The following is a 23,021-nucleotide window of genomic DNA, read 5'->3' as shown; positions in this document are numbered from 1 at the left end:
TATCGAACAAATAACTCCAAAAGAAAAAGGAGTCGAGCCTCGATTAAAGGGAGGCGCACTTTGTTCGAGGGGATGTGTTGGATGATAAAAGTCCCACCTCGGCTAATTTAGGGAACGATCATGGGTTTGGCTCAAAGTGGACAATATCATACCATACCATTGTGGAGAGTCGTGTTCGTCTAACACCCAGTACGTTGGATTGTTAACCCGAACCAACTCAAAATTATTTCACAATTCAATCTATCTCAACTTTTAAATTTTCGAGTTGGGTTGTTGAATTGTTTAAAAAATATTCTCGCGAACCACGAATAGAGAGCTTCTAGAAGGAAAGACCGGACAAATTATAGAAACAAAGAAGGAAGAATTGAGTGACAACTAGTGAGGAGGCGTCTCCCGAAAAGAGTGACTGTGCGAGGAGGAGGCGCCAAAGACTTAACAGTGCATTGCCAGGTGGATGTGGGCATGGAGTCATTGACCATTATGTGTAAGGAGGACGTGGGTGTAGAGTCGTCGATTGTGCAGTGCAAGGACTGTATTGTGTTGTACTGAGTAGTGACTAGTGAGGAGAGTACTCGAGCAAGAACTACTCAGAAGTACTAATGTCGGTTGATCTTTGATGTCATTGGCAAGAATTGAGCGTCATGCGAGGAAGATCGTGTATTGGCTTGAATGTGAGTTGGGTTGGGTAGGGTTGACCCGGTCCTTTGCACACCGAACCTGTACCCAATCCGACCCATATAAAACATGGTTGGGTTGGGTTGGGTTGAGTCGGGTCGAGTTCTCGAATTATCAGATTCAATATACACCCCTATTAAGATCATAAGGTTCGAGTAAATTTGTCATATGAAAGGAGCTCATCCCAACGGAGCTAGAAATTTCCGGAAGAAAAATAGTAATTAAATTCGTTAAACAATATATAGGAGACTAGATGAAACTTGAGTCTTAGCTGGTAAGAGATTCCTTTCTTGCATCAGTTTTTCCTTTCGCTCCAAAATCTGTTGGATTCAATCCGCGAAGCAGAGAGCACAGAACTCCACTCGACGCTCAAAGACCTTCCTGATTTGATTCAGTTGTTGAAGCTGAGATTGCGGCATGGATCGTAATCAGCCACAGCGGCCACCATATCCGCAGACTCGTCCTCCAGAATCCGGCGGCAGTTTTTCATCCATACTCGCAGTTTTCGCTTCCTTCATCGCCGTCTTTTCCATGGTAACTCAATACTTCCTTATCGAGCTGTAAAACGATCTAGGTTTCGTGGTTTTGTTTTCTGAATTTCATTTAGTTACGACTTAGTCTTCGATTATCGATTATTGATACACCTTATTTCTGTCTAAGCTCGAGGGATTTTGTCCGAACTAAGCGCGTTGATTTTTCGTCTATATTGTCTCCGCTGCAATAGGGAGTTAGAATACTAATACGCTCGAGTTATACTTGCCTGTATCGGTAGTTAGTTAGTCGGTTTCTTGTACTGAAGAATTTGTTTCTTCGATTCATAATAAGTTCATAAATAGTATTGTTTGATTGTGTAATTTGCTGTTTGTTTGTTTTTAATCCATATTCAGTGCCATATGTGGAAGTTACAAAGAGGTTATACAACCGATTAAAATAGATCTGGAGTCCATTGCAAAAGTTTCTGTAATTAGTGCCATCAATGAAAACATTTAGCGTATTACGAGATTCGCCAAATTCAATGATGTATTATTAAAAAAATGAAGAAAGAATATTCTATTTATCTTCGATTACAGAGTAGTCTAATGACTCTGATCTTAGCAGCATAATTCGTTATGGTTATTAAACGTAGGGCCTGAAATAGTTAAGAAATTTTGACCAAATCGTGTCGTGTAAGAAAAAAAAAAGGTTCAGAAAATTGAAGCAGACAGCGAACAGTTGATTACATGACAAATTCCACGTTTCACGCATGGCAGATCTGCTAAGTTTAATAAACAAAGGAGATTTTGGATCAGTATTGAGCAATCAACCCAGAAATTGTATCAACTTATTCATGTTTATTTGGTATTCTTATTGTTGAACCTTTAAATGTGGTCAAGGAACAATTTTAGATCATTGTACTTGATATGGTTGATTTTAGTGGTTGTATAACTGCATTATATACATTCAGGTGCTGATTTCATCTCAATCAGACTTCAAAAGTGATTTTTCTATTTTACACCAAGTACCAGAAGGTCATGTGGGGGTATATTGGAGAGGAGGTGCCCTTCTGAAGACAATAACGGAGCCAGGTTTAAATCTCTCCTTTTTGCCCTAGTTTGTATGGTTAGTCTATGTGTTAGGAATCACAACTCTCCACAATGGTATGATATTGTCCACTTTGAGCATAAGCTCTCATGGCTTTGCTTTGAGCTTCCCCAAAAGGCCTCATACCAATGAAGATAGTATTCCTCACTTATAAACTCATGAACTTCCACTAAATTAACCAAAGTGGGACTCACTCCCAATAATCTTCAACAGTATGTTCTGCTTTTAATCATATTAAAATTTTCAGGTTTCCATCTGAAGTTGCCTCTGTTAACCCAGTTTGTGCCTGTTCAAGTGACCCTCCAGTCTGATCAAGTAAATTAGATTTTTAATGCTGATTTTTTAGGATTTCGACACTTTGTACTAATTGATGCCCGCATGCAGGTAAGGGATATTCCATGTGGTACGAAGGGGGGTGTAATGATCAACTTCGAGAAAATCGAGGTGCGATTACTAGGAAATTCTTTTGCAATAATTGATGTTAGATTTTTTTGTTCTTCATATTAGTTGATTAGGATGCTACTTTCAGGTTGTCAATCGCCTCCGCAAAGAATATGTGTACGACACCCTGGTCAACTATGGTGTGAATTATGATAACATATGGATATATGACAAGATTCATCATGAAATCAATCAGTTTTGTAGCTCTCACAGTCTTCAGCAAGTTTATATCGATGTCTTTGATCAGGTACGTAAAAATTATATAAAATGTGTGTTTTCAAAGCCTTGCGATGACTGTTTCTATTTACACAAGCAACTTGCAGAGCTGATAATAGCAATATGCCAAGCGTGGACTCTAGCTATTAAAGTTTGTCCACTCCAAGTGTTTTGAAAACTTACTACCTCATTTGTAGAGTCATTTACATCAACTATGTTTTCTTTTCTATTCAGCTGTGAATTCTTTCAATGAATCCATTCAAGGCTCTACAAGCTGATGTTTCCATGAAATTTCTCATAGATACTTTCTCCGCTTGCATTAAGCATCTCTTTAGCATCAATAACCCGTGACTGCTTTTCATGTTCAGATTGACGAGAAGATGAAAGAGGCCCTCCAAGGTGACTGTACGCGTTATGCTCCAGGTATTGAAATAATCAGTGTTCGTGTTACAAAACCTACCATCCCAGATTCCATCAGAAAGAACTTTGAAGACATGGAAGTGGAACGTACAAAGGTGCATCTCTAACATGGAAAAAACAACTTTTTTCTCGTTCTGTTTGAGTTTTCATAGGAGCTACAAGTGACAAAGGCTAGTGTTGAAAGTACGACTTGTGTTAAGAGCATCGTTGGATTCTCATGGACTCACATGTCTTTTTAATTCAAAACCAAGTTTACACCGTTAATTCAAAAATATTTAGCTCGAATACTTGTGCAGGTATATTTTAGGTTCATAATATTTATATGAATAAACGTCACCCAAATTTATTGTGAGATCCCACGTTGGTTGGAGAGGGGAACAAAACATTCCTTATAAGGGTGTGGAAACCTCTCCCGGTGGATTTGTGTCGTTACATTTATACTTTGTCTTAATTCTAATGCTATGCAATCTTGGACATACTTGATAGGTTTTAATTGCCGTAGAAAAACAAATGGTAGTCGAGAAAGAGGCAGAGACCAAGAAGAAAATGGCAATTAGCGAAGCCGAGAAGAATGCTAATGTTAGCATGATCCTCATGGAACAAAAATTGATGGAGAAGGAGAGTGCCAGGAGACAGCAAGAAATTGATAACCACATCTATCTTGCTCGTGAAAAAAGCCTCGCAGATGCCAATTATTACCGGTACTTCTCTCCTTTTGCTTTTCCAAGTCGTCACGTCCACTTTTCAAGGTGAGAATATGTAATGACATTAACATCGTCTCATCTCTTTTTATCAGTGTACTAAAAGAAGCTGAAGCCAACAAGTTGAAGCTTACACCCCAGTTTCTAGAGCTTAAATTTATCGAGGCCATAGCTGATAATACAAAGATTTTCTTTGGGGACAAGGCACGTTCTGTCTTCTTGCTCATGATATATGACATACACATTACGTGTCTATGACTTAACTCGGTAGCTTTGGTTCTTCTAGGTTCCGAACATGGTTTTGGATCAGAGGCTGCTCGGAAACTTCCTGCATCAGGTGTCAGAAGATGTATCAACAAAAGCCTCTGGGGAGACAAGCTTAGAAATGTAGATCCAACATTCATCCTCTAATGCTCAGGTATTCTGTTCTCTCTCATCTTTCTCAACATTATTTTTGGAAATTGAATAACAAGTTGAAAGTGGAATATTAGAAGCTAATTGTTGATGTTTACTTCTTGGAGAGAAATTTCGGCATCTTAGGTTAAAATAACATTATGGTAAAAATTTAATTTTTCTTGAAATTGGTTAAATAATAATAATAATAATTTGCATCTTAGGTTAAAATAACATTATGGTAAATTTAATTTTTCTTGAAATTGGTTAAATAATAATAATAATTTTAAGAAGAAAAAAACAATTGTGAATATATTTCTGAAGTTCATAAGAAAATATTAATAGAGACTAATTTTTTTCTTGGAAAGTCATCGATAAATTAACATAGACTATTTTTAATTTTGTTATGAGTACAAAAACTAAATTAAACCAAAGTATGGTCTTTAGAAGTGAAAGGAATGTAATGAAAATCAAAGTATATTTTAACGGAATAAATTAATAAACCTTGGTGCTCTTCAATGTTCTTAATCTGATACACAAACTTTTTCCTTGACCAGGAAAGAAGGGTGTTTGATCGCATCTCCTTTCATAGGATGAGAAGGAATGAAACATTTTGTGTTTTCAAATAAAATCAATAATAATTTCCAAAAACAATGAAACATATTTGGATAATGTCAAGGACTTTTGGGATGAAATAAAATAAAACAAAAAAAATAATGACCAGGATTTGACAAGGATTTTAAAGAAATAAAATAAGAATAAAATGATTTTGGGATGAAATAAAATAAAACGAAAAAATAATGACAAGGATTTGACAAGGATTTTAAAGAAATAAAATGAGAGAGAAGAGGGATGAAATAAAATAAAAAGGGTACTATATTTTTTTTTATTTAAAAATATATATTTTTAGCCTATATTGTTATTATTTATATATTAGGATAGAATATCTCTCCTTTTGAGCCCTTTATCTAATTTATCCTTATTTTATCTAATTTATGAAAAACAAATAGAAAAAGAAGGAAGAAATTAATGGCTCGAATTAGAGAAATACTTTATTTTATTGATTCAAAAACTATCTAATGTGTTGTGCAGGCTATGCTAAAAAGAAGAGTGTTAGAGGGAATTTCGGGTGGTGCAGTGAAATGCATAGAGATCGGAAAGAACACCAACTACTAAGGAATAACGTTTATCGCTCTACACTAAGCTACTGAGGAATAACGCTTATCGCTCTACACTAAGCTACTGAGGAATAACATTTATCGCTCTACACTAAGCTACTAAGGAATAACGTTTATCGCTCTACACTAAGCTACTAAGAAATAACGTTTATCGCTCTACACTAAGCTACTAAGAAATAACGTTTATCGCTCTACCACAAAGCTACTGAGGAATAACGTTTATCGCTCTACCACTAAGCTACTGAGGAATAACGTTTATCGCTCTACCACTAAGCTACTGAGGAATAACGTTTATCGCTCGGGGAAGCCTGGCAGTTTATAAGCTTCAAGTATGGAAATCCCAGAATCATTCAGGTTAATCTAGCTTCAAGCAGTCTCCAGTTCCCTATGCAGATAGTCAATAAACATCCTCTTGGCGCTCTCCGCATCAGAAGGTGGCGGCGGTCCGCTTAAACTAGTTTGCCCTGTTAGTTTAATGAAAGTTCTTCGAAGCCTCTGAAGCTCCGGTAGGCCAACCGACCTTGAAATATTGATGGTTGGCAACTCCTGACCCAGAGAGATACCATTCAGAGGCCCTCCCATTGCCTGAGCTTGCGCTTCTACGACAGCACCGACGACTTCTTGCGTTGCTTTGTCTAGTTCGTACAGAGAATTCGCCTCCGAGAATCGATTACTCTGAGTCGCAATTGTTGGCTGTAGAACTTTTACATCCCTCGACCTCGAGTTCACTGTTTTTGTAAGGAATAACACAGCATCTCCAAGGACAGCTGATCTTGTCTCTATGCCATCTTCATGTGGCCTTAACTCAAACAATGGCACGTCCCATCTATTTTTAATATCCGGTCTCTCAAATCTTCTAACCAGATCTTCAAATATCTTATCATCATAGTTAGCTTCGGCTTTCTCTCGACGCTCTTCGTTCCACTTCCTACAATGGGTTTCTTCCACGTCGCAGTACAGCACACAGTATCTAATTCCCGCCCCACGGGCCAAACACCATAATTCGTATCTATAACCCTTTATACTGTTCAAAGAGTCAACAATGACAATGCTATCTCTAGACACAGATCTGTCAACTTCAGATCTAAGAACTCCTCTTAGATTCTTTTCAGCAGGCATATTGGCATAGCTCTGATTACGATTCAAATGAAACGAAGTTTCATCGATTATCCTAATGGCTTGCTTTACATTTGACTCCTTGAGAGCTTCAGCTAAGCAGAGTGAATTCTACTTCGAGTAAGACTACTTGTGTCTTGTAAAGAAGATGAAATAAAATACTTTCATACCATATCTATAACCATTAGAAACAAATGATTAAGAAAAGTTAGCACAAATAAAGTATGATTGAATTCTACATTCTACAGTAAAACTTTTTATGGATGCAGCAAATGCAAGTAAGAACGACAGAAACCTTAACCATAAGTAATTAAAAGCACCCAGAAGCAAAGAGTCGAACTACCTGCATAGAACAATTCTTGGCCTTGTTAATAATTTCATTGATTAGGGGGGTTATACAAGCTGATTGGAAAGGACCCATGTCCACCGCTAGCAAATATTGTCCGCTTTGGCCCGTTATGTATAGCCATCAGTCTACTATGGAGAGGATATAGCCCTACTCCGACTAGTGTCTCACACCGTCGGATAACTGGCTCGGATACCATTTGTAACAGTCCAAGCCCACTGCTAGTAGATATTGTCCGCTTTGGCCTGTTAAACGTGTCTACTAGAGAGATGTTTCCACACTTTTATAAGGAATGCTTTGTTCCCTTCTCCAACCACACAAGCTCCCTCTAACTATGAGACTCAAGACCTATCTTTTCATAAACTTTCAAACCTTTAATTGGTGTTTGATGCCCCCATTCGACATAAAAGGCAGGCAGCTCAGACCATCCCTTCAAGGCACTTTGGCTCAACATGGATTAACATCCTTTTTCTAGCTTTCGATGTACAGTACACATGTACAATAGATCGATTACTTCAACCGAGAAGGAAGATTCTGAAAATTCATGGTTGCAGAAACAAGGCAATTTTCAACTGAGATCAAAAAGATATACGAATGATAGACATATGCAACGAATCAAAAGGCAGTCCGAGACTTCGCCGCTTTCTGTTGCTATTTCGGCTATGGTTATAACAAAATATCAAAACAATGGAGGTTGAGAGAATACCGGCAACGACAGTAGAGTATAAAATCAGTGCAGATCCGCACGGAGGGAGGCTGCGCCGGCCGAGAGGAAGAAAGACGACGACGACGGCAGGGCAGGAGCAAGTGAAAGCTTGAAAGTGAGAGGAAGATGGAAGGGTTGTGGTTAAGGAAGATAAATAGAATTGGGATCAAAGGAAATATCTAAATAGGATACAAACTATCAACTAATACTCTTTATAATTATCTTTTATCGTCCCAATATTTCAATTTTATTTTACAAAAAAAAATATATTTTTAGAGAAAAACATCTCTAAAAATCAATAATAATATTGCAATTTAAAATAAGAATATTTTTAAACAAACAAAAAAAATTGAATGGATATTTTTTATATATATTTTAACCTTAAAAAAAGAAAAAATGAAGTTGGCTGAGGAATTAAATTAATTTATGCCTCAAAATTTTACAGTATGTACTCATTTTTATCTAATCCTTAAATTTTGATAAATGTTAAAAAAAAATTAACTGTATTGTAATTTTACCTTCAAATAAACTTTCATTTAGAAATTGAACTTTAAATGAATAATAAAATGTATATTAAATATGAAATTGATTGAAACTCGAAAAAACTAAATACATTATTGTTGATTCAAGAATACATTATCGTTGATTCAAGAATATGTCCATGAGCGAGGATATAATTTCTAAAGTAATTGTAATAGCTCAAGCCCATCATTAGTAGATATTGTTCGTTTTGACTCGTCATGTATTGTCATTAATCTCACAGTTTTAAAACACGTCTACTAAGGAGATGTTTTCACACCCTTATAAAGAATGTTTTGTTCCCCTCTCCAATAGATGTAAGATCTCACAATCCACCCCCTTTCGTAACACACCGCCTGATGTATGGCTGTGATACTTTTTGTAACTGCCAAAGACCACCACTAGCAGATATTGTCCCCCTTTGGCCCGTTACGTATCGCTATCAATCTCACAATTTTAAAACGCGTCTGCTAGATAAAGGTTTCTACACTAAGGAATGTTTTGTTCCCCTCTTCAACTAATGTAGGATCTCACACTAATGTTGTGCATACAACAAAGCAGCGAATAAGAGATCAAAGATTTTTGGAAGAATTGACATTTTAGTCCCGAATTTTTAAGAATATGTGCATTTAGTCCCGAGACGTTCGAGACAAGGGAGTGTCCAATTGTTATATAGGATTAAACTAAAAACAAGTATTGCACAAATCTCCAAGATTTACCTACAAAAGAAACTCCACATTCTCCTTTTTCTTATAGTTAAAGTTTAAGAAATGCCCACAAAAAGCACTTTGAAATCAGTACAATAAGTGATTCATGCACAAGCACTTCTACAATACGCACCTTGCTTTGTTTTCCCATGTAATCCAACAACTGGTAGAGCTACAAAATTTAGGAGACTGCACATGCTCTAAACGTTTCGCTAAGAACATCCTCGCTCAGATTACGACCTGCATTATAGAGAACGTATACGTTTCAAGAAAACAATTAAGTATTTGCAGCATCAAGATTCATGAGGAATAAGAGTGGATAATTTTGTATATCTTTTACCTATGAAGACTATCTTGTTCATCTGACTTTCTCCGTTATTCCATTGACGAGTAGGAACGATTTCGTATATTTCCCTCACCGCCTGCCAATGCTTAGTCGGTCATTGACATGAAAAAATAAGTCTGCTGTATGGAATGTATAGGGGAAGGGAATGGATTGAGAAGTAGATGATGCAATGGTCATAATCATATATATAAGACCTGCGTCATCAAGATGTGGTGCCTAGTCCTAACTTTAAGCTGTAACTATAGAGTTTCCCAGTCAATGACTGACAGCCCAAACAACGTCCTTGCTGTTGATAAGAAAAGTAACTCGACCGTGTTCAAAACCCGAAAGGAATTTATGGAAATCAAATTAACATCACAAATGATCATGCCAAAGGATGATGAACCCTGTCAAGACGAACTAATGTTTCTAACTGTCATTATCAATTCTTTTAAACAAATACAAATATCGTCCTAATGAACATTTAGACCAGGTAATCTTAAACACATAATCTACCTGCAAAGTATGTAGTTGATCAGAATTTTTTATGCTTAAGACGCCTTTGCAACGATAGACATCCATGCCACCTTTTTTATCCCAAAGTATCTCCTCGAGCCAAGAACGAACCTGTTGGAAGATAAGGCAGGGATGAGAACAGCACATACAAACCCATACGTCTCGAAAGACTTTATGTTCCTTTCTTTTTTGAGTTGTACCTACTTCAATTCTCATGTTCATAGTAGAGATGGGTGATCGATATAATCACCTTTAAAGTTAAATACTTAGTTAAATTGATCCAAGTTCACAATTTTATTACTTCAATGGATTTTCAGGTTAAACAGAAATATATAACTAAACAGTAAAAGATCGATCTTGACAAGATTTAATGTTACTCTTGATAGACCACATTTTCACCCTTCCTCTTAGTTGTAGACACACTCCAGGTTATGGAAATTTTAAATACATAAGAAACTTAAACTACAATAATCCTACAAATCCATGATGAGAATGTTACAAGAATTCAGCACGAGTAACAACATAGATGATACACCAAACCAACATCGCAGAACTCCAAGATGCAGAAGTCGAATGGAACCACGCAGTTTTTAATGGAAATACACAATTTGTCTCTAGAAATTAGTTGATCCTTGAGTCTGTTAGTTTTTAATAAAGGTCAAATAGCTACCAGAGTTTCAGAACTCTACCTTATCCAGGTCGACTTTGTCATGATAACTAATGCATAAGGTTCGAACGCCGGTATCATGAAGATCCTTAGTCGATAGGGAACGGCTTTCTTTCAACAATTCTTCTAAATGAGCTGTATTCTAAACGGTAAAAAACCTAAATAGTATCAGATCAGGACTGGTCCAGAAATAGAAAATGAACTGGGTGATAAAAATAAGTTCACGACTTACAGCTGCATTATAGGCATTGCAATTTAGTATCAGAGACAGGTCAACTTGACACCGAACAGAGTGAATGATTTTGGCAAGGGAGTTAATGTTACGTATTTCGAACTCCAGGTCCTCCAATGCACCGTCACCACGTTCTGAAGTGACCAGGTCGACCTTGTTAAGAATAATAGTATCCTATGACGGAGAACAAATTCACAACCTTCTTTAAGTACACATTGAACAATTATTGAGAAACCATATAGCAAAAGAGAAGGAATCAACACAAAAGAGAATACAAAGTAATAGTGGAACGAAAAATGATAAATAATGACGATCCCAGCAGCTTTGCATAAGATGCAACACTAGACGTAGTTAACAGTACCGAGTACAAAATTGCAGAGACCATAAAGGAACTAAGATTATTACCGCAAACGCAATTTGATAAAATGCTTCAGGAAAGGATGATGAACTTCGGTGCTCATTTAACTGGAAATGAAGGTTTTTAGCATCCACAACCTACTAGAGCAAGAATTCATCCAAAGGAAAAAAAAAAAAAAAGAGTTACATTGGGTGAAACTTTTAGATTATAAGAAAAAGAATATCAAACTAACTCTAAGCATTCAAGCATTTCCTACATCATGCATCCACACATGGACAGGAAGGAGAAAGAGAATTAGACATCTACATAAAGACGAAAGGCATACACTTAGCCTTACTACGAGGGGAAAACTTAAGCTTCAATGGCTATCTTAATCTCAATTAAACATCAAATATGACGCATCATAGAACTTACACTCAAGAACTATAGCATGAAATCACAAACATTCGCCAATTATAATACGTAGTTTGTTAGGAACCACGAATCTCTACAATGGTATGATATTGTCCACTTTGAGCATAAGCTCTCATGGCTTGCTTTTGGTTTCCCCAAAAGGCCTCATACCAATGGAGATAGTGTTCCTTACTTATAAGTAAACTCATGATCTTCCTCTTAATTAGTCAATATAGGACTACACCTTTCAATAATCCACAACATAGAACTTACGCTCGAATTAAAAGGAAGATTAATCTCAGTTAAACAGCAAATATGGCGCATCGTAGAACTTACTCGAGAACTATAGCATGAAATTCACAAACATTCACGAACTATAATCCATAATCAACAATAAAACTGGCGAAGCTAACTCAAGCAGTGAAGAAATTAGAACTAAGAACTGACTGTAATAATTGAATCAAGCTTGACCGATGATTCCAACTGATCGTCCAGCCAAAGTACCGAAGCAAGTGGAGCAGGATTGGCTAACCCCGTAGTTTCCAACAAAATATGATCGAGCCTAGATACAAGCGAGAATGACTGAATCATCAACGTATTTTTCACAAAAGCTCCATAGAAATCCGATGTAATAATAATAATAGAATACCTTTCTTTTCTCTGCACGAGTTGCTCCAAGGCTTGAACCAGGCTATGCTTGACAGTGCAACAAATACATCCGTTTGCTAATTCGACCCATTCCTCAACCAACGCCCCACCATCACCTTCATTTATCATCGCTCTCTCCACTCCAATCTCCTCACCAAACTCATTCAGTATAACAGCGATTCTCTTGCCGTGTTGCGAGTTCAATATGTAATTAACCAGCTAAATACAACCAAACAAGAAACAAAAAACAAAAAAACATCATTCTATAGCTCAAATTCGATGAGTGCAAAGAAAATTCAAGTAATAAGTAAGTGGAAAATGTTCATAGGCGATTTTACGGTGGATTTTCCGGCTCCAAGATATCCAGTGATAACAGTAACGCCGACAGAAACACCATCATCTTCATGCCGCTCGGCAGCCGTAATCGTTTCGCCGATCTCAACAGCAAGTGGTGGATCTTCCTCGTCTTCCATTTCTCAACTAGCAGCTGCGAATTTGGGTTTGGAAATTTCAATTAATTGAGATTTAAGAGAGAACTTTACTTAATCGTCGGCCCAGTCAGAACGGCGGGAACCTTCGGGCTATCAATTTAGGTCCACCCCTAAATTATGAACACAAATAAATTACGCTCGTGTTAATTATAATTAATTAATAGTAATTTATGAAATTCCTAATATTTGGATTATTTCATGAAATAAATTTATTTAGATGTTAATAAATTTATTTAATACGATAACAACTGTCGAATGAAAGTCTAACATAGGCTAATTTAGAGAATGATCATGCGTTTATAGTGAATGAATATTATCTCCATAGGGATGAACTAGTGTGGCCAAAGCACCACTCTGCAGACCCATTATAAGGAAGGGTTCTTAGTATATTTTATATATTTGAATGAACCCAACCAGGGTTGGGTTCGGGTTGAATGTACAACCCAACTTGGGACCGTATATTTTATATATTTGAATGAACCCAACCCTTCAGGTTTGGGTTCGGGTTCGGGTTGAATGTACAACCCAACCTGGGACCGTATATTTTATATATTTGAATGAACCCAACCCGAAGGGTTTGGGTTCGGGTTGAATGTACAACCCAACCTGGGACCGTATATTTTATATATTTGAATCAACCCAACCCGAAGGGTTGGGTTGGTTCGGGTTGTTGGGTTGAATGTACACGTATGTATTCGACTGGCACTTGCCCCAATTAGGTTCTTTATATGTTTTTTCTTTGGACTAAAAGTAGTTGAACTAGACCTCTCAGCATTGAGCTAGAGGTACACTTGAAGAGCTGTAAGGAAGAAATTGAGCCACTTAGGTCTCAATCTCTTCGACCTTGTCCGAGGTGACAAAGTTGGCTTTTGTACCATAATTCTGCTACCTCGTGGCACAATTGAATTTTGGGTGTGGTCGATTGGGCTCGAATCCTAATCGATCTTAACCCTGTTCGAATTTGAGTCTACTTCCATAGGTACACTTGAAGAGCCGTAAGGAAGAAATTGAGTCACTTAGGTCTCAATCTCTTCGACCTTGTCCGAGGTGACCAAGTTGGCTTTTGTACCATAATTTTGCTTCCTCGTGACCCAATTGAATCTTGGGTATGGTCGGTTGGGCTCGAGTCCTAATCGATCTTAACCCTGTTCGAATTTGAGTCTACTTCCATATCAAGCCTTTTCCTCGTTTAATTGACCTCAAAGAAGAGTGGAGTAAGGGAAAAGAACATAAGAGTGTTGGAAAAGAATTGATACGAAAGTGTACAACTCGTTCCTTCTACTCTTCTTCACATTCCCTTTAGGGTATGAATTTTTATTTTATTTTTGTAATATGAAAAAGATATTCCAAATTATGATCTCTTTAATTATATATTTATTTAAAAAATAAAATTAATTAATAAAGAAATATACAACTTGATATATTAAAAAATTAAGTTCATTAATTTTTTGAAAAAATGTCCAATCTTTCAAAGATTTATTATATATATATATATATATATTATTTATTTATTTGAAGTTTATAAACTAAATACTATAAATTTGTTATTAATTTAAAATTAAAAAAATAAATGGTTGGCACGTGAGTCTAAAATAAAGCGTGTCATCCACCATTAGCTGTTGCGTGTAGAACACTCTCGAATTGTCATATATGATTTGTGATTTGAATTTATTATTATTATTATTGTTATTTTAGTGGGCGTTTGTGAAGGAGAGGAACAAATGATAACCTCACGCGCAATACATGCGAGTGCCAACGTGGCAGAAGATGACAGGGAAACCCTGAATTTTTTCCCTTCCAGATGGAGTGGAGTCATTGCCCACCTGGACTTTTGTCCATGACGTGTACAAATTAGATGACGTAATATCTCGAACATTAATTTTTTTTGTTCGATTTTTTTAATATTTAATTATGTAAATCTTTCTGAAATTTTAAGCTTTCTAAAATTTTAACATTTGATATTTTAATTTTTTTCAAAATTTATAGACTTCCAAATTTAATATTTTTTTTATTATTTTGTTTAATTTTTTTCTATCATTTTTTAATAGGCTATTAAAATATTTTATTTAATTTGATGATCTATCCTATAATTTTTTCTACTTTAATCCGTCCGTGTTTAACTCTCTTCATTAATTTTTTTCATATTATTTTTTAATATGTTATTCCAACCGTCCATTTTATCATTAAAATATTTTATAGTATTTTTTATATATACAATATCTTTAAATCAATCATTTTTATTGTTTATTTAATTTGATGATCAATCCTTATATTTTTTCTTACTTTAACCTAAGAAACGTTTTATGACAATGTTTAATATGTTACAATTTTTGCTGGTTATTTTTTATTTATTTATTTTTATGTGAATAATTATAGATCATGTTTGTTGGGAACTTTTAATATATTTTATCTCAGATTGTATCGGAATAATTATAAATTGAGGGTAAATAATACTTAAAAAAAATTGACAACTCCACGACCCAACCGAAAAATAGAGAGTTGAGTTCGGTTCAGTTGTAAAAATATTAAGATTGGGTTGAGTTACCAACCTAACTAACCCGAACTAACCCAGCTAGAGAAAAAGTTGGGGGGCGAGCAAAAAAAAAATATAACAAAATTTAAAAGAAAAAGAAAAAAAAAAAGTGGGAAAAAATATATATATAAAATGAATGGAAGGCGTGTGAACTGAGGGACTTGTCCTGAGTTGGATTTCCACATAAAGGCAGTAGTGCTCCCGATTTTAAAAAGGCGGCCGATTCTTTTCTTTTTGACGCCCTTTCACCACCGTCGCCACCGTCACTACCGACTTCTTCGCGCCCTTCCATTTCACATTCTCTCTCCACTTCTTCAAATTCTCTCTCTTTCTCTGCTTTTTTCTTTCACTTCTCCGACGCATACACCAAATCTCGACTATTCGAATTCCTAAATTCTCGCCGCGATGGTTGCCGGAGGAAGAGGCGCCGCCGTTGGCGTCGGTTTGGCAGTGGTAATGGTGGTGTTAGGGTTTCAGATTTGTTCCGCGCAGATTACCAGAAGCGGTTTTCCGAGCGGATTTGTTTTCGGAACCGCATCCTCTGCTTTTCAGGTTCCTTTATTTATTTATTTACTTATCGTAAATAATATGCTATTATAAATTTGAAATTATAATATATATATATATATATATATATATATATATATATATATATATATATATATATATNATGTATGTGAACACAGTTCGAAGGAGCCGTGAAGGAGGACGGAAGGGGACCCACAGTTTGGGACAAATTTTCCCATTCATTTGGTAATTATTTTTTATTCATTTTATAGAAAATATTGGGAAAATTAAATAAAAATAAATCTTAATATTTAAGTTTTTTTTTTTTTTTTTTTTTTTTTTTNTATAATATTTTAAAAGTTTAAATTTTTGTAATTATATTATTTGTTATTTAATTAAATGTATATAATCATTATTTATGAAATGGTGCAGGAAAGGTAGTTGATTTTAGCAATGCAGATGTGGCAGTGGACCAGTACCACCGTTATCCGGTAACCGTATTTTTTTAATAATTTAAATTATTAAATGTTAATTAGAGAATTGAGAAAATAAATAAAAAAAATAATGGAAACAGGAAGATATTAAACTGATGAAGGATATGGGTATGGATGCCTACCGATTCTCCATTGCCTGGTCTCGAATCTTCCCAAGTAATTCTCTCTCTCTCCTTTTTATTTTATAATTAGTTTATAAGAAAAAACTAAATTACATTTTAGTTTTTATTTTTTACGTTTGTTGGAAGATGAAATCACACATTAATTTAGGGAAGGATCGTTTATTTATAATCAAAACTTATATAATACTCTATCGATTGGTTTGAGGCCTTTTGAGAGAGTGCAAAACAAAGCCATGAAAACTTATACTCGAAGTGGACAATATCATAGCATTGTGGAGTCGTGTTCATCTAACATGGTATCACATGCCCTAAACTTAGTCGTGTCAGTAGATCGATAAATTCTCAAATGTCGAACAAAGGACTCCAAAAGAAAAGGAGTCGAGCCTCGATTAGGGGGAGGCGTACTTTGTTCGAGGGGAGGTGTTGGATGATGAAAGTCCCACGTCGTTTAGTTTAGGGAATGATCATGAGTTTATAATAAAAAAAATACTCTCTCTATTGGTATGAGGCCGAACCTTGAATAAGGGGAGGCGTACTTTGTTCGAGGGGAGGTGTTGGATGATAAAAGTCCCACATCCCCTAATTTATGGAATGATCATGGGTTTAAATCAAAAAATACTCTTTCCATTGGTATGAGGCCGAGCCTCGATCATGGAGAGGCGTACTTTGTTCAAGGGGAGGTGTTGGATCCCACATCGGCTAATTTAGGGAATGATCATGAGTTTATAATCAAATAATAGTCTCTCTATTGGTATGAGGCCCTCCCTTGATCATGGGGAGGTGTTGGATGGAGAGTCATTCATGGACAATATCGTATAATTGCGGAGTTGTTTAACAGTTAGTTTGTTAAATTTTGGTGGGAATTTTAAAGAAATATTTTGAGGAATTATGAATTGATTATGGAAACAAAGAAATAAGGTGTGATGTGAATTTGGTTGTGTGAAGATGGAAGTNGTTTAGTTTAGGGAATGATCATGAGTTTATAATAAAAAAAATACTCTCTCTATTGGTATGAGGCCGAACCTTGAATAAGGGGAGGCGTACTTTGTTCGAGGGGAGGTGTTGGATGATAAAAGTCCCACATCCCCTAATTTATGGAATGATCATGGGTTTAAATCAAAAAATACTCTTTCCATTGGTATGAGGCCGAGCCTCGATCATGGAGAGGCGTACTTTGTTCAAGGGGAGGTGTTGGATCCCACATCGGCTAATTTAGGGAATGATCATGAGTTTATAATCAAATAATAGTCTCTCTATTGGTATGAGGCCCTCCCTTGATCATGGGGAGGTGTTGGATGGAGAGTCATTCATGGACAATATCGTATAATTGCGGAGTTGTTTAACAGTTAGTTTGTTAAATTTTGGTGGGAATTTTAAAGAAATATTTTGAGGAATTATGAATTGATTATGGAAACAAAGAAATAAGGTGTGATGTGAATTTGGTTGTGTGAAGATGGAAGTGGAGAGATCAACGAAGCTGGAGTTGATCATTACAACAATTTCGTCAATGCTTTGTTAGCCAACGGTATGAATGTTCTTCATCTTCTTCTTCAACACCCATTTCCCCATACTTTCAATCTCATTCAAATTCAATGGTTTTTGAATCCTCCAACACTCTCTTCAACCAGGAATCGAACCCTATGTCACTCTCTATCACTGGGACCTTCCTCAAGCTCTGGAAGACAAGTACAATGGCTGGCTCAGCCCCCAGATCATGTAAATCCCTAAACCCTAATCTTCATCCCCATCCCGATCCTTTTCTGTATCCATTTCAATTCGTAACTTGGAAATTGCAGAAATGATTTCGCGATTTTCGCCGAGACGTGCTTCCAGAGGTTCGGCGATCGAGTGAAGCATTGGATCACGTTCAACGAACCGCATACATTCGCTACTCAGGGCTATGATGTCGGTCTCCAGGCGCCGGGGCGCTGCTCCATTCTTCTCCATTTTGTGTGTCGGAGTGGAAACTCTGCTACTGAGCCTTACATTGTTGCGCACAATGTTCTCCTCTCTCACGCCACCGTCTCTGATATTTACAGAAGAAAGTACAAGGTAAGAACCCTAACGAGATTGTTTGAGATTGTGGAACATTTTCATCAAAATGGTGTGAAATTTTGGGGGTTTTATTTGCAGAGGAGACAGAGGGGAGTGCTTGGGATCTCGCTTGATGTTATCTGGTTCGAACCAGGTTCGAATTCCACCGAGGACATTGCAGCTGCTCAACGAGCTCAAGATTTTCAGCTTGGATGGTGATGATTCATACCAAATTCTTATCAGTTTCCCCCAATTTCTGTCATATTGGGATCTAAGTTCATTCACTTTCAGGTTTCTCAACCCGTTGATCTTTGGTGACTATCCGACCTCCATGAGAAGCAGAGCGGGAGAGCGGCTGCCGAGGTTTTCACAGCCGCAGGCGGCTTTGGTAAAAGGGTCTCTGGATTTTGTTGGTATAAATCATTACACCACATTTTACGCTTATCATAACCACACAAACATTATTGGGGTTGTCCTGAATGACACCATTGCTGATTCTGGTGCCTTCACCGTTCGTAAGAACTCTCATTCTAAACATCAACTCATTTGAATAACTTACTCATATCAGAATCAGAATTTGAAGTGTACCCTTTTTAATACTCTCCCCTGGTTCTGTGTTCTTGTTTATGCAGCATTCAAGGGCCTGAAAACCATTGCAGAAAGGGTACGGTTCTGTTCTTATCTTTAGCAAAAACCAAAAGACAAGAACATAGATTCAAATCGATTTCAAATCTTTTCTATGAACTTGCAGGCAAGTTCTATATGGTTATACATAGTTCCTCGTGGGATGCGAAGTTTAATGAATTACATCAAGAACAACTATGGAAACCCACTAGTGATCATCACAGAAAATGGTAACACTCGGCTTTAAGCTCAAATTTTTTTGACAAAAAGTAAAGATCTGACTCGCTGTTAATGGGTGTTACAACAGGGATGGACGATCCAAATAACCCATTTAAACCAATTAAAGAAGCATTGAAGGATGAAAAGAGGATCAGATACCACGATGGCTACTTAACGAGCCTTCTGGCTGCCATTAAGTGAGTTCTTCTTCTTCAGTGTCAATGGTGATTTTGCTTGTCTGGTCAGTTTCTTTCTGTCATGCAATCTTGTTGTTATGTGCACTGCAGGGAAGATGGCTGCAATGTGAAAGGGTATTTTGTTTGGTCTCTGTTGGATAATTGGGAGTGGGCAGCTGGTTTCACTTCAAGGTTTGGCCTATACTATGTTGATTATCGGGATAAGCTGAAGAGATACCCGAAAGACTCGGTTCAATGGTTCAAGAATTTCTTGGCTTCTTAGAAGTCCGAGTATCTAAAAGAAGGTTAATGATACGCTTTTGTTTTTGTTGTTGTTGTTGGGTCCATGTTCATCAAGAACTTTTTCGAGTTAACCTACGTAGTCTGATATCTAGTTGTTATTATTATTATGTTAGTACAACAAATTTGGAGCACGAGAAATAAGGAATATATATCAATTATGGTTGAACTATGTTGATCACAGGATAAGCGGAAGGAGATACTCCAAGGACTCGGTTCAATGGTTCAAGAATTTCTTTGCTTCTTAGAAGTCCGAGTATTTGAAAGAAGGTTAATGTTACAGTTTGATGCTTTTGCTTTTGTTGTCGTAGTAACCTACGTAGTCTGATACTTTATTCGAGTCTATGCCTTATCTAGTTAACAAGAAAGAAGGAATGTATATCAATTATGGTTGAACTATGTTTATGTTGACATATTTTATTTACTAGATGACGTTTGTTTCATCGGACATGCATGTGAGAATGTATATCACTATACCTCAACGACACCAAGTTTAGTCTCTAAATTTTGACGCGTTTGTATCCATCGAGTCTATAAACTTTTTTTTTTTTTTTTTTTTNGTGAATTAAAAAAAATATCAAAATTGAAAGACTAAAGGGTTTCTTAAAAATTATTTATTTATTTTTAATTATAACCAATTTGAAAAATTCTTAATTTATGTGGCAATGATTCTATGATAATGGACTTGGCCCAAGTTTAAAAAGCCCAAAAAGAGGCCCATTCTCATTAAATTAATTTTAATTTATAGAGAATATTTGGTTTTCTTTTTTATTTATTAATATTAAATTAATCGAACTTTTGTTTATACTTATTTGGTCCAAAAAAATTTAAAACTGCAACTTTTATTTATTTAAAAAAAATTAATAATTTATTAAATACAAAATTAAATTTTTTTTTTTAATTTTTTATTTAGGGGTTTAAAAAGTCATGATAATAAGCGAAGGGAGATATTTTGTCTGTGGGCAATGGGCATTGGTCTGTTGCTTTCCCTCCACTTACCAAAAGTTGAAAATCTCCAAAATCTCTTGAATTGACAATGTGGGCCCGTCCTTATAATACAACACGTGTCCTTCAGTGGCTTTATGTAGGCCCCACCAAATTTTAATATAAATGTCAACTAGGGTTAGGGTTAGGGTTAGGGTAGGGCACTGTTCGTCATGGTTTAGGTTCATATCTATCTCTACTTCATTCCTTTACGCTCGTAACTATTTGTAACACCTCAACTCCACCACTACCAAATATTGTCTTTGTTTGAAGTTTTAAAATATGTCTGATCAATAGATGTTTCCACACCCTTATAAGGAATGTTTCATTCTCTCTCCAATTGATAAGAGATCTCACACTATTGAACTATAATAAAATTATTTTCGCTCTCCGAGATCTCATTACCCTAGAAGGAAAAAAAAAAATCGAGTACAAAGTTGTAGTTATTCGGTAGAAATTTCTGCAACGATAGGCTTTTTGGGTGAGAGATTTTTCTCGATTATCGTAGGTAAAACTTGCTAAAAATTCTATTTTTGTGAGATTCTAAAACATTTAGAGGCCGTTTGTTTGGGTAAAAATGGAAAAGGGAAAGTAGGTCATACGTCGTGGTAGGTTTTTAGGTAAGAGGACAAGTGAGTAAGGAACAACTCGACATTGTAATTAATGAGAGACGTTTTTTGAAGCTATAGAAAAATATGAAATATATAGTAAGAGAGCTTTCTGAACCGAATAAGGTACGCTTTATTCAATTTTTTAAAATAATTCTAATTTTTTTTTAAAATGACTTAAAATTACATGACCAAGAAATATAAGAATGCAAGGGTATGTAGAATTAAAATTATTACGATTATATATATATATATATATTTATTTATTTATTTAAAATAGAAAAAAAACATTTACTCGTGTCGACAAGACTTCACAACCTCAACCCTTATGAAAAGACCCTCGTGGAGGCACTCGAATCACTATCTGAAAAACTCTTGTTTCTTTCGATGTTTTTCGACGAATCTGTAAGGAAACGCTCAAGTTTAAGAATCTTACACATATAAATGGTTAAAATACGATTTTTTTTTCACTTTCGCTTCCGGGCCATTTTGCACTCAAATTCCATAGGTGTTAACGTAGGAACCTTTTTCCCGATTGAGACAATTTCAATTATATTTATATATTTTGAATTAGAATTAAATATATATATATATATATATGTGGAGGAAGGAAATGGTTGGTTGGGTTGGTAGTGTAAAAAGCAAATGTTTGGGGGTGTGGGGGTGAAAATGACATTTTTGCTTTAGAATCAAGTTAGCTCATTAATTAAATAATAATAATAATAATAAATAAAATAAAATAAAATAAAATCTTATTTAATTATATCGGGATGATTTTTAATACGATTTTAAATTTTTTAAAATCACTCAATTATTGAAAAAAAATCAATTTTAACTCGAAATTTTAATATATATATATATATATATATATATTCAAATTCGTGTTTATCCAAAGAAATTGATTTAAATATATTTGATATATTTATAAATTATAGAACTAATCACTTATTAATTATTAAATATTAAGTTAATATAAAAAACCTATTCAAAATTTCGTATAATTATTATTTTATAATATCGTATAATTTTTAATATATTATAGTATACATATTTTAATTTAACATTTTAAAATCTTAAATTCAAAATCTAGATGCAACGAAAACATTAAAAAAAATATTATTTATTTAAAAAATCGTTTTATAATATTAATGAACCATAAAGGAAAATAAAAAATTAATAAATAAAAAAAATTTATTGGTGGCCCCAAGATAAATTGATTTTTATTTAATTTTCAACGGTTTTCAATTATTAAATAATAATAATTTGGAACCCCAAAACAACCCCTTAATAATTTTTCAACCACTCGTTAACAGCTATATAAATCCTATGATCTATCTGCATTAATTAATTATATGTATTTTATATTATTTTGTGTAAATACTAATTTTAAATTAATTATATTATAACTAAATTACCAAATTGTCCTTATTGGGCGGGACCGAGACGTGAACCCTTCTCCATCTCCATTCCCTCTTTTTATTTCAATTTCTAAAATTTAAATTTTAATATTACAATGTTACAAAATATATATATATATATATGATACCACTTGTCACAATCGCACTTTTGATGGCAGCGGACTTGCGATTGTGCAGCACTCACTTTCCAATGACAAGTGAGCTAAACCAATACGTTCTTGCGTCGCCTACGGCCAAGCGACGTATGCTCGAGCCTCTGGCCTCGGTTTTAAGAGAAGGTTTTAGAAAACGAGGGCAGAGAGATTTTCGAAAAAGAGATTTTTGAAAGAGACGTTATATAAGCAAGCAAGAGATAAATAACGACGACTCACAA

At 35.3% G+C, this 23,021-nt stretch overlaps 4 protein-coding genes across 5 annotated transcripts; 2 read left to right on the top strand and 2 right to left on the bottom strand.

Annotated features, from left to right (window-relative positions):
* The first annotated feature begins 834 nt into the window (after window positions 1-834).
* LOC111805959 (erlin-2-B-like) lies at window positions 835-5,764 on the top strand. Of its 2 annotated transcripts, none has more exons than XM_023691268.1 (10): window positions 835-1,209; window positions 2,120-2,240; window positions 2,504-2,571; window positions 2,641-2,700; window positions 2,786-2,944; window positions 3,282-3,428; window positions 3,820-4,034; window positions 4,130-4,238; window positions 4,321-4,452; window positions 5,520-5,764. In XM_023691268.1, exons 1-9 carry the CDS (start codon window positions 1,093-1,095, stop codon window positions 4,423-4,425), a joined length of 1,101 nt encoding a protein of 366 aa, XP_023547036.1. In that variant the 5' UTR covers window positions 835-1,092; the 3' UTR covers window positions 4,426-4,452; window positions 5,520-5,764. The 2 variants fall into 2 exon arrangements, with proteins under 2 accessions (XP_023547036.1, XP_023547037.1); XM_023691269.1 differs by lacking the exon at window positions 5,520-5,764 and adding an exon at window positions 4,985-5,164.
* A 27-nt stretch (window positions 5,765-5,791) lies between these two features.
* On the bottom strand, window positions 5,792-7,521 carry LOC111805490 (protein KTI12 homolog). Its single transcript, XM_023690592.1, has 3 exons — window positions 7,440-7,521; window positions 6,892-6,896; window positions 5,792-6,832 (listed from the first exon to the last, which is right to left on the bottom strand). The coding sequence occupies exons 1-3, from the start codon at window positions 7,519-7,521 to the stop codon at window positions 5,972-5,974; spliced, it is 948 nt and encodes a 315-aa protein (XP_023546360.1). The 3' UTR covers window positions 5,792-5,971.
* Window positions 7,522-8,889: 1,368 nt separating this feature from the next.
* Window positions 8,890-12,729, bottom strand: LOC111805308 (COBW domain-containing protein 1). Its single transcript, XM_023690311.1, has 9 exons — window positions 12,477-12,729; window positions 12,140-12,357; window positions 11,938-12,052; window positions 11,145-11,234; window positions 10,740-10,913; window positions 10,530-10,649; window positions 9,841-9,951; window positions 9,340-9,421; window positions 8,890-9,239 (listed from the first exon to the last, which is right to left on the bottom strand). Exons 1-9 carry the CDS (start codon window positions 12,609-12,611, stop codon window positions 9,181-9,183), a joined length of 1,104 nt encoding a protein of 367 aa, XP_023546079.1. The 5' UTR covers window positions 12,612-12,729; the 3' UTR covers window positions 8,890-9,180.
* Window positions 12,730-15,276: 2,547 nt separating this feature from the next.
* On the top strand, window positions 15,277-20,125 carry LOC111805307 (beta-glucosidase 40-like). Its single transcript, XM_023690310.1, has 14 exons — window positions 15,277-15,714; window positions 15,849-15,915; window positions 16,102-16,160; window positions 16,244-16,319; window positions 17,739-17,810; window positions 17,914-18,001; window positions 18,082-18,337; window positions 18,419-18,534; window positions 18,611-18,834; window positions 18,952-18,983; window positions 19,071-19,173; window positions 19,251-19,359; window positions 19,450-19,643; window positions 19,823-20,125. Exons 1-13 carry the CDS (start codon window positions 15,568-15,570, stop codon window positions 19,619-19,621), a joined length of 1,521 nt encoding a protein of 506 aa, XP_023546078.1. The 5' UTR covers window positions 15,277-15,567; the 3' UTR covers window positions 19,622-19,643; window positions 19,823-20,125.
* Window positions 20,126-23,021: the final 2,896 nt, after the last annotated feature.

This window comes from Cucurbita pepo, chromosome LG11, assembly GCF_002806865.2.
Source record: "Cucurbita pepo subsp. pepo cultivar mu-cu-16 chromosome LG11, ASM280686v2, whole genome shotgun sequence".
NCBI lineage: Eukaryota > Viridiplantae > Streptophyta > Magnoliopsida > Cucurbitales > Cucurbitaceae > Cucurbita > Cucurbita pepo.
This window is presented reverse-complemented; position numbering and strand designations above follow the sequence as displayed.

Excerpts from the sequence above, each read along its gene's own strand:
- LOC111805490 (XM_023690592.1), bottom strand. The coding sequence starts at position 7,521 with ATGTTGAGCCAAAGTGCCTTGAAGGGATGGTCTGAGCTGCCTGCCTTT.
- LOC111805959 (XM_023691268.1), top strand. The coding sequence starts at position 1,093 with ATGGATCGTAATCAGCCACAGCGGCCACCATATCCGCAGACTCGTCCT. Across the intron at positions 3,429-3,819 it reads TGGAAGTGGAACGTACAAAG|GTTTTAATTGCCGTAGAAAA; the intron begins GTGCATCTCTAA and ends CATACTTGATAG. Across the intron at positions 4,239-4,320 it reads AGATTTTCTTTGGGGACAAG|GTTCCGAACATGGTTTTGGA; the intron begins GCACGTTCTGTC and ends TGGTTCTTCTAG.
- LOC111805307 (XM_023690310.1), top strand. The coding sequence starts at position 15,568 with ATGGTTGCCGGAGGAAGAGGCGCCGCCGTTGGCGTCGGTTTGGCAGTG. Across the intron at positions 17,811-17,913 it reads CAATGCTTTGTTAGCCAACG|GAATCGAACCCTATGTCACT; the intron begins GTATGAATGTTC and ends CTCTTCAACCAG. Across the intron at positions 18,338-18,418 it reads TTTACAGAAGAAAGTACAAG|AGGAGACAGAGGGGAGTGCT; the intron begins GTAAGAACCCTA and ends TTTTATTTGCAG.
- LOC111805308 (XM_023690311.1), bottom strand. The coding sequence starts at position 12,611 with ATGGAAGACGAGGAAGATCCACCACTTGCTGTTGAGATCGGCGAAACG. Across the intron at positions 12,053-12,139 it reads CTCGTGCAGAGAAAAGAAAG|GCTCGATCATATTTTGTTGG; the intron begins GTATTCTATTAT and ends GCTTGTATCTAG. Across the intron at positions 11,235-11,937 it reads AGCTTGATTCAATTATTACA|GTTGTGGATGCTAAAAACCT; the intron begins GTCAGTTCTTAG and ends TTGCTCTAGTAG.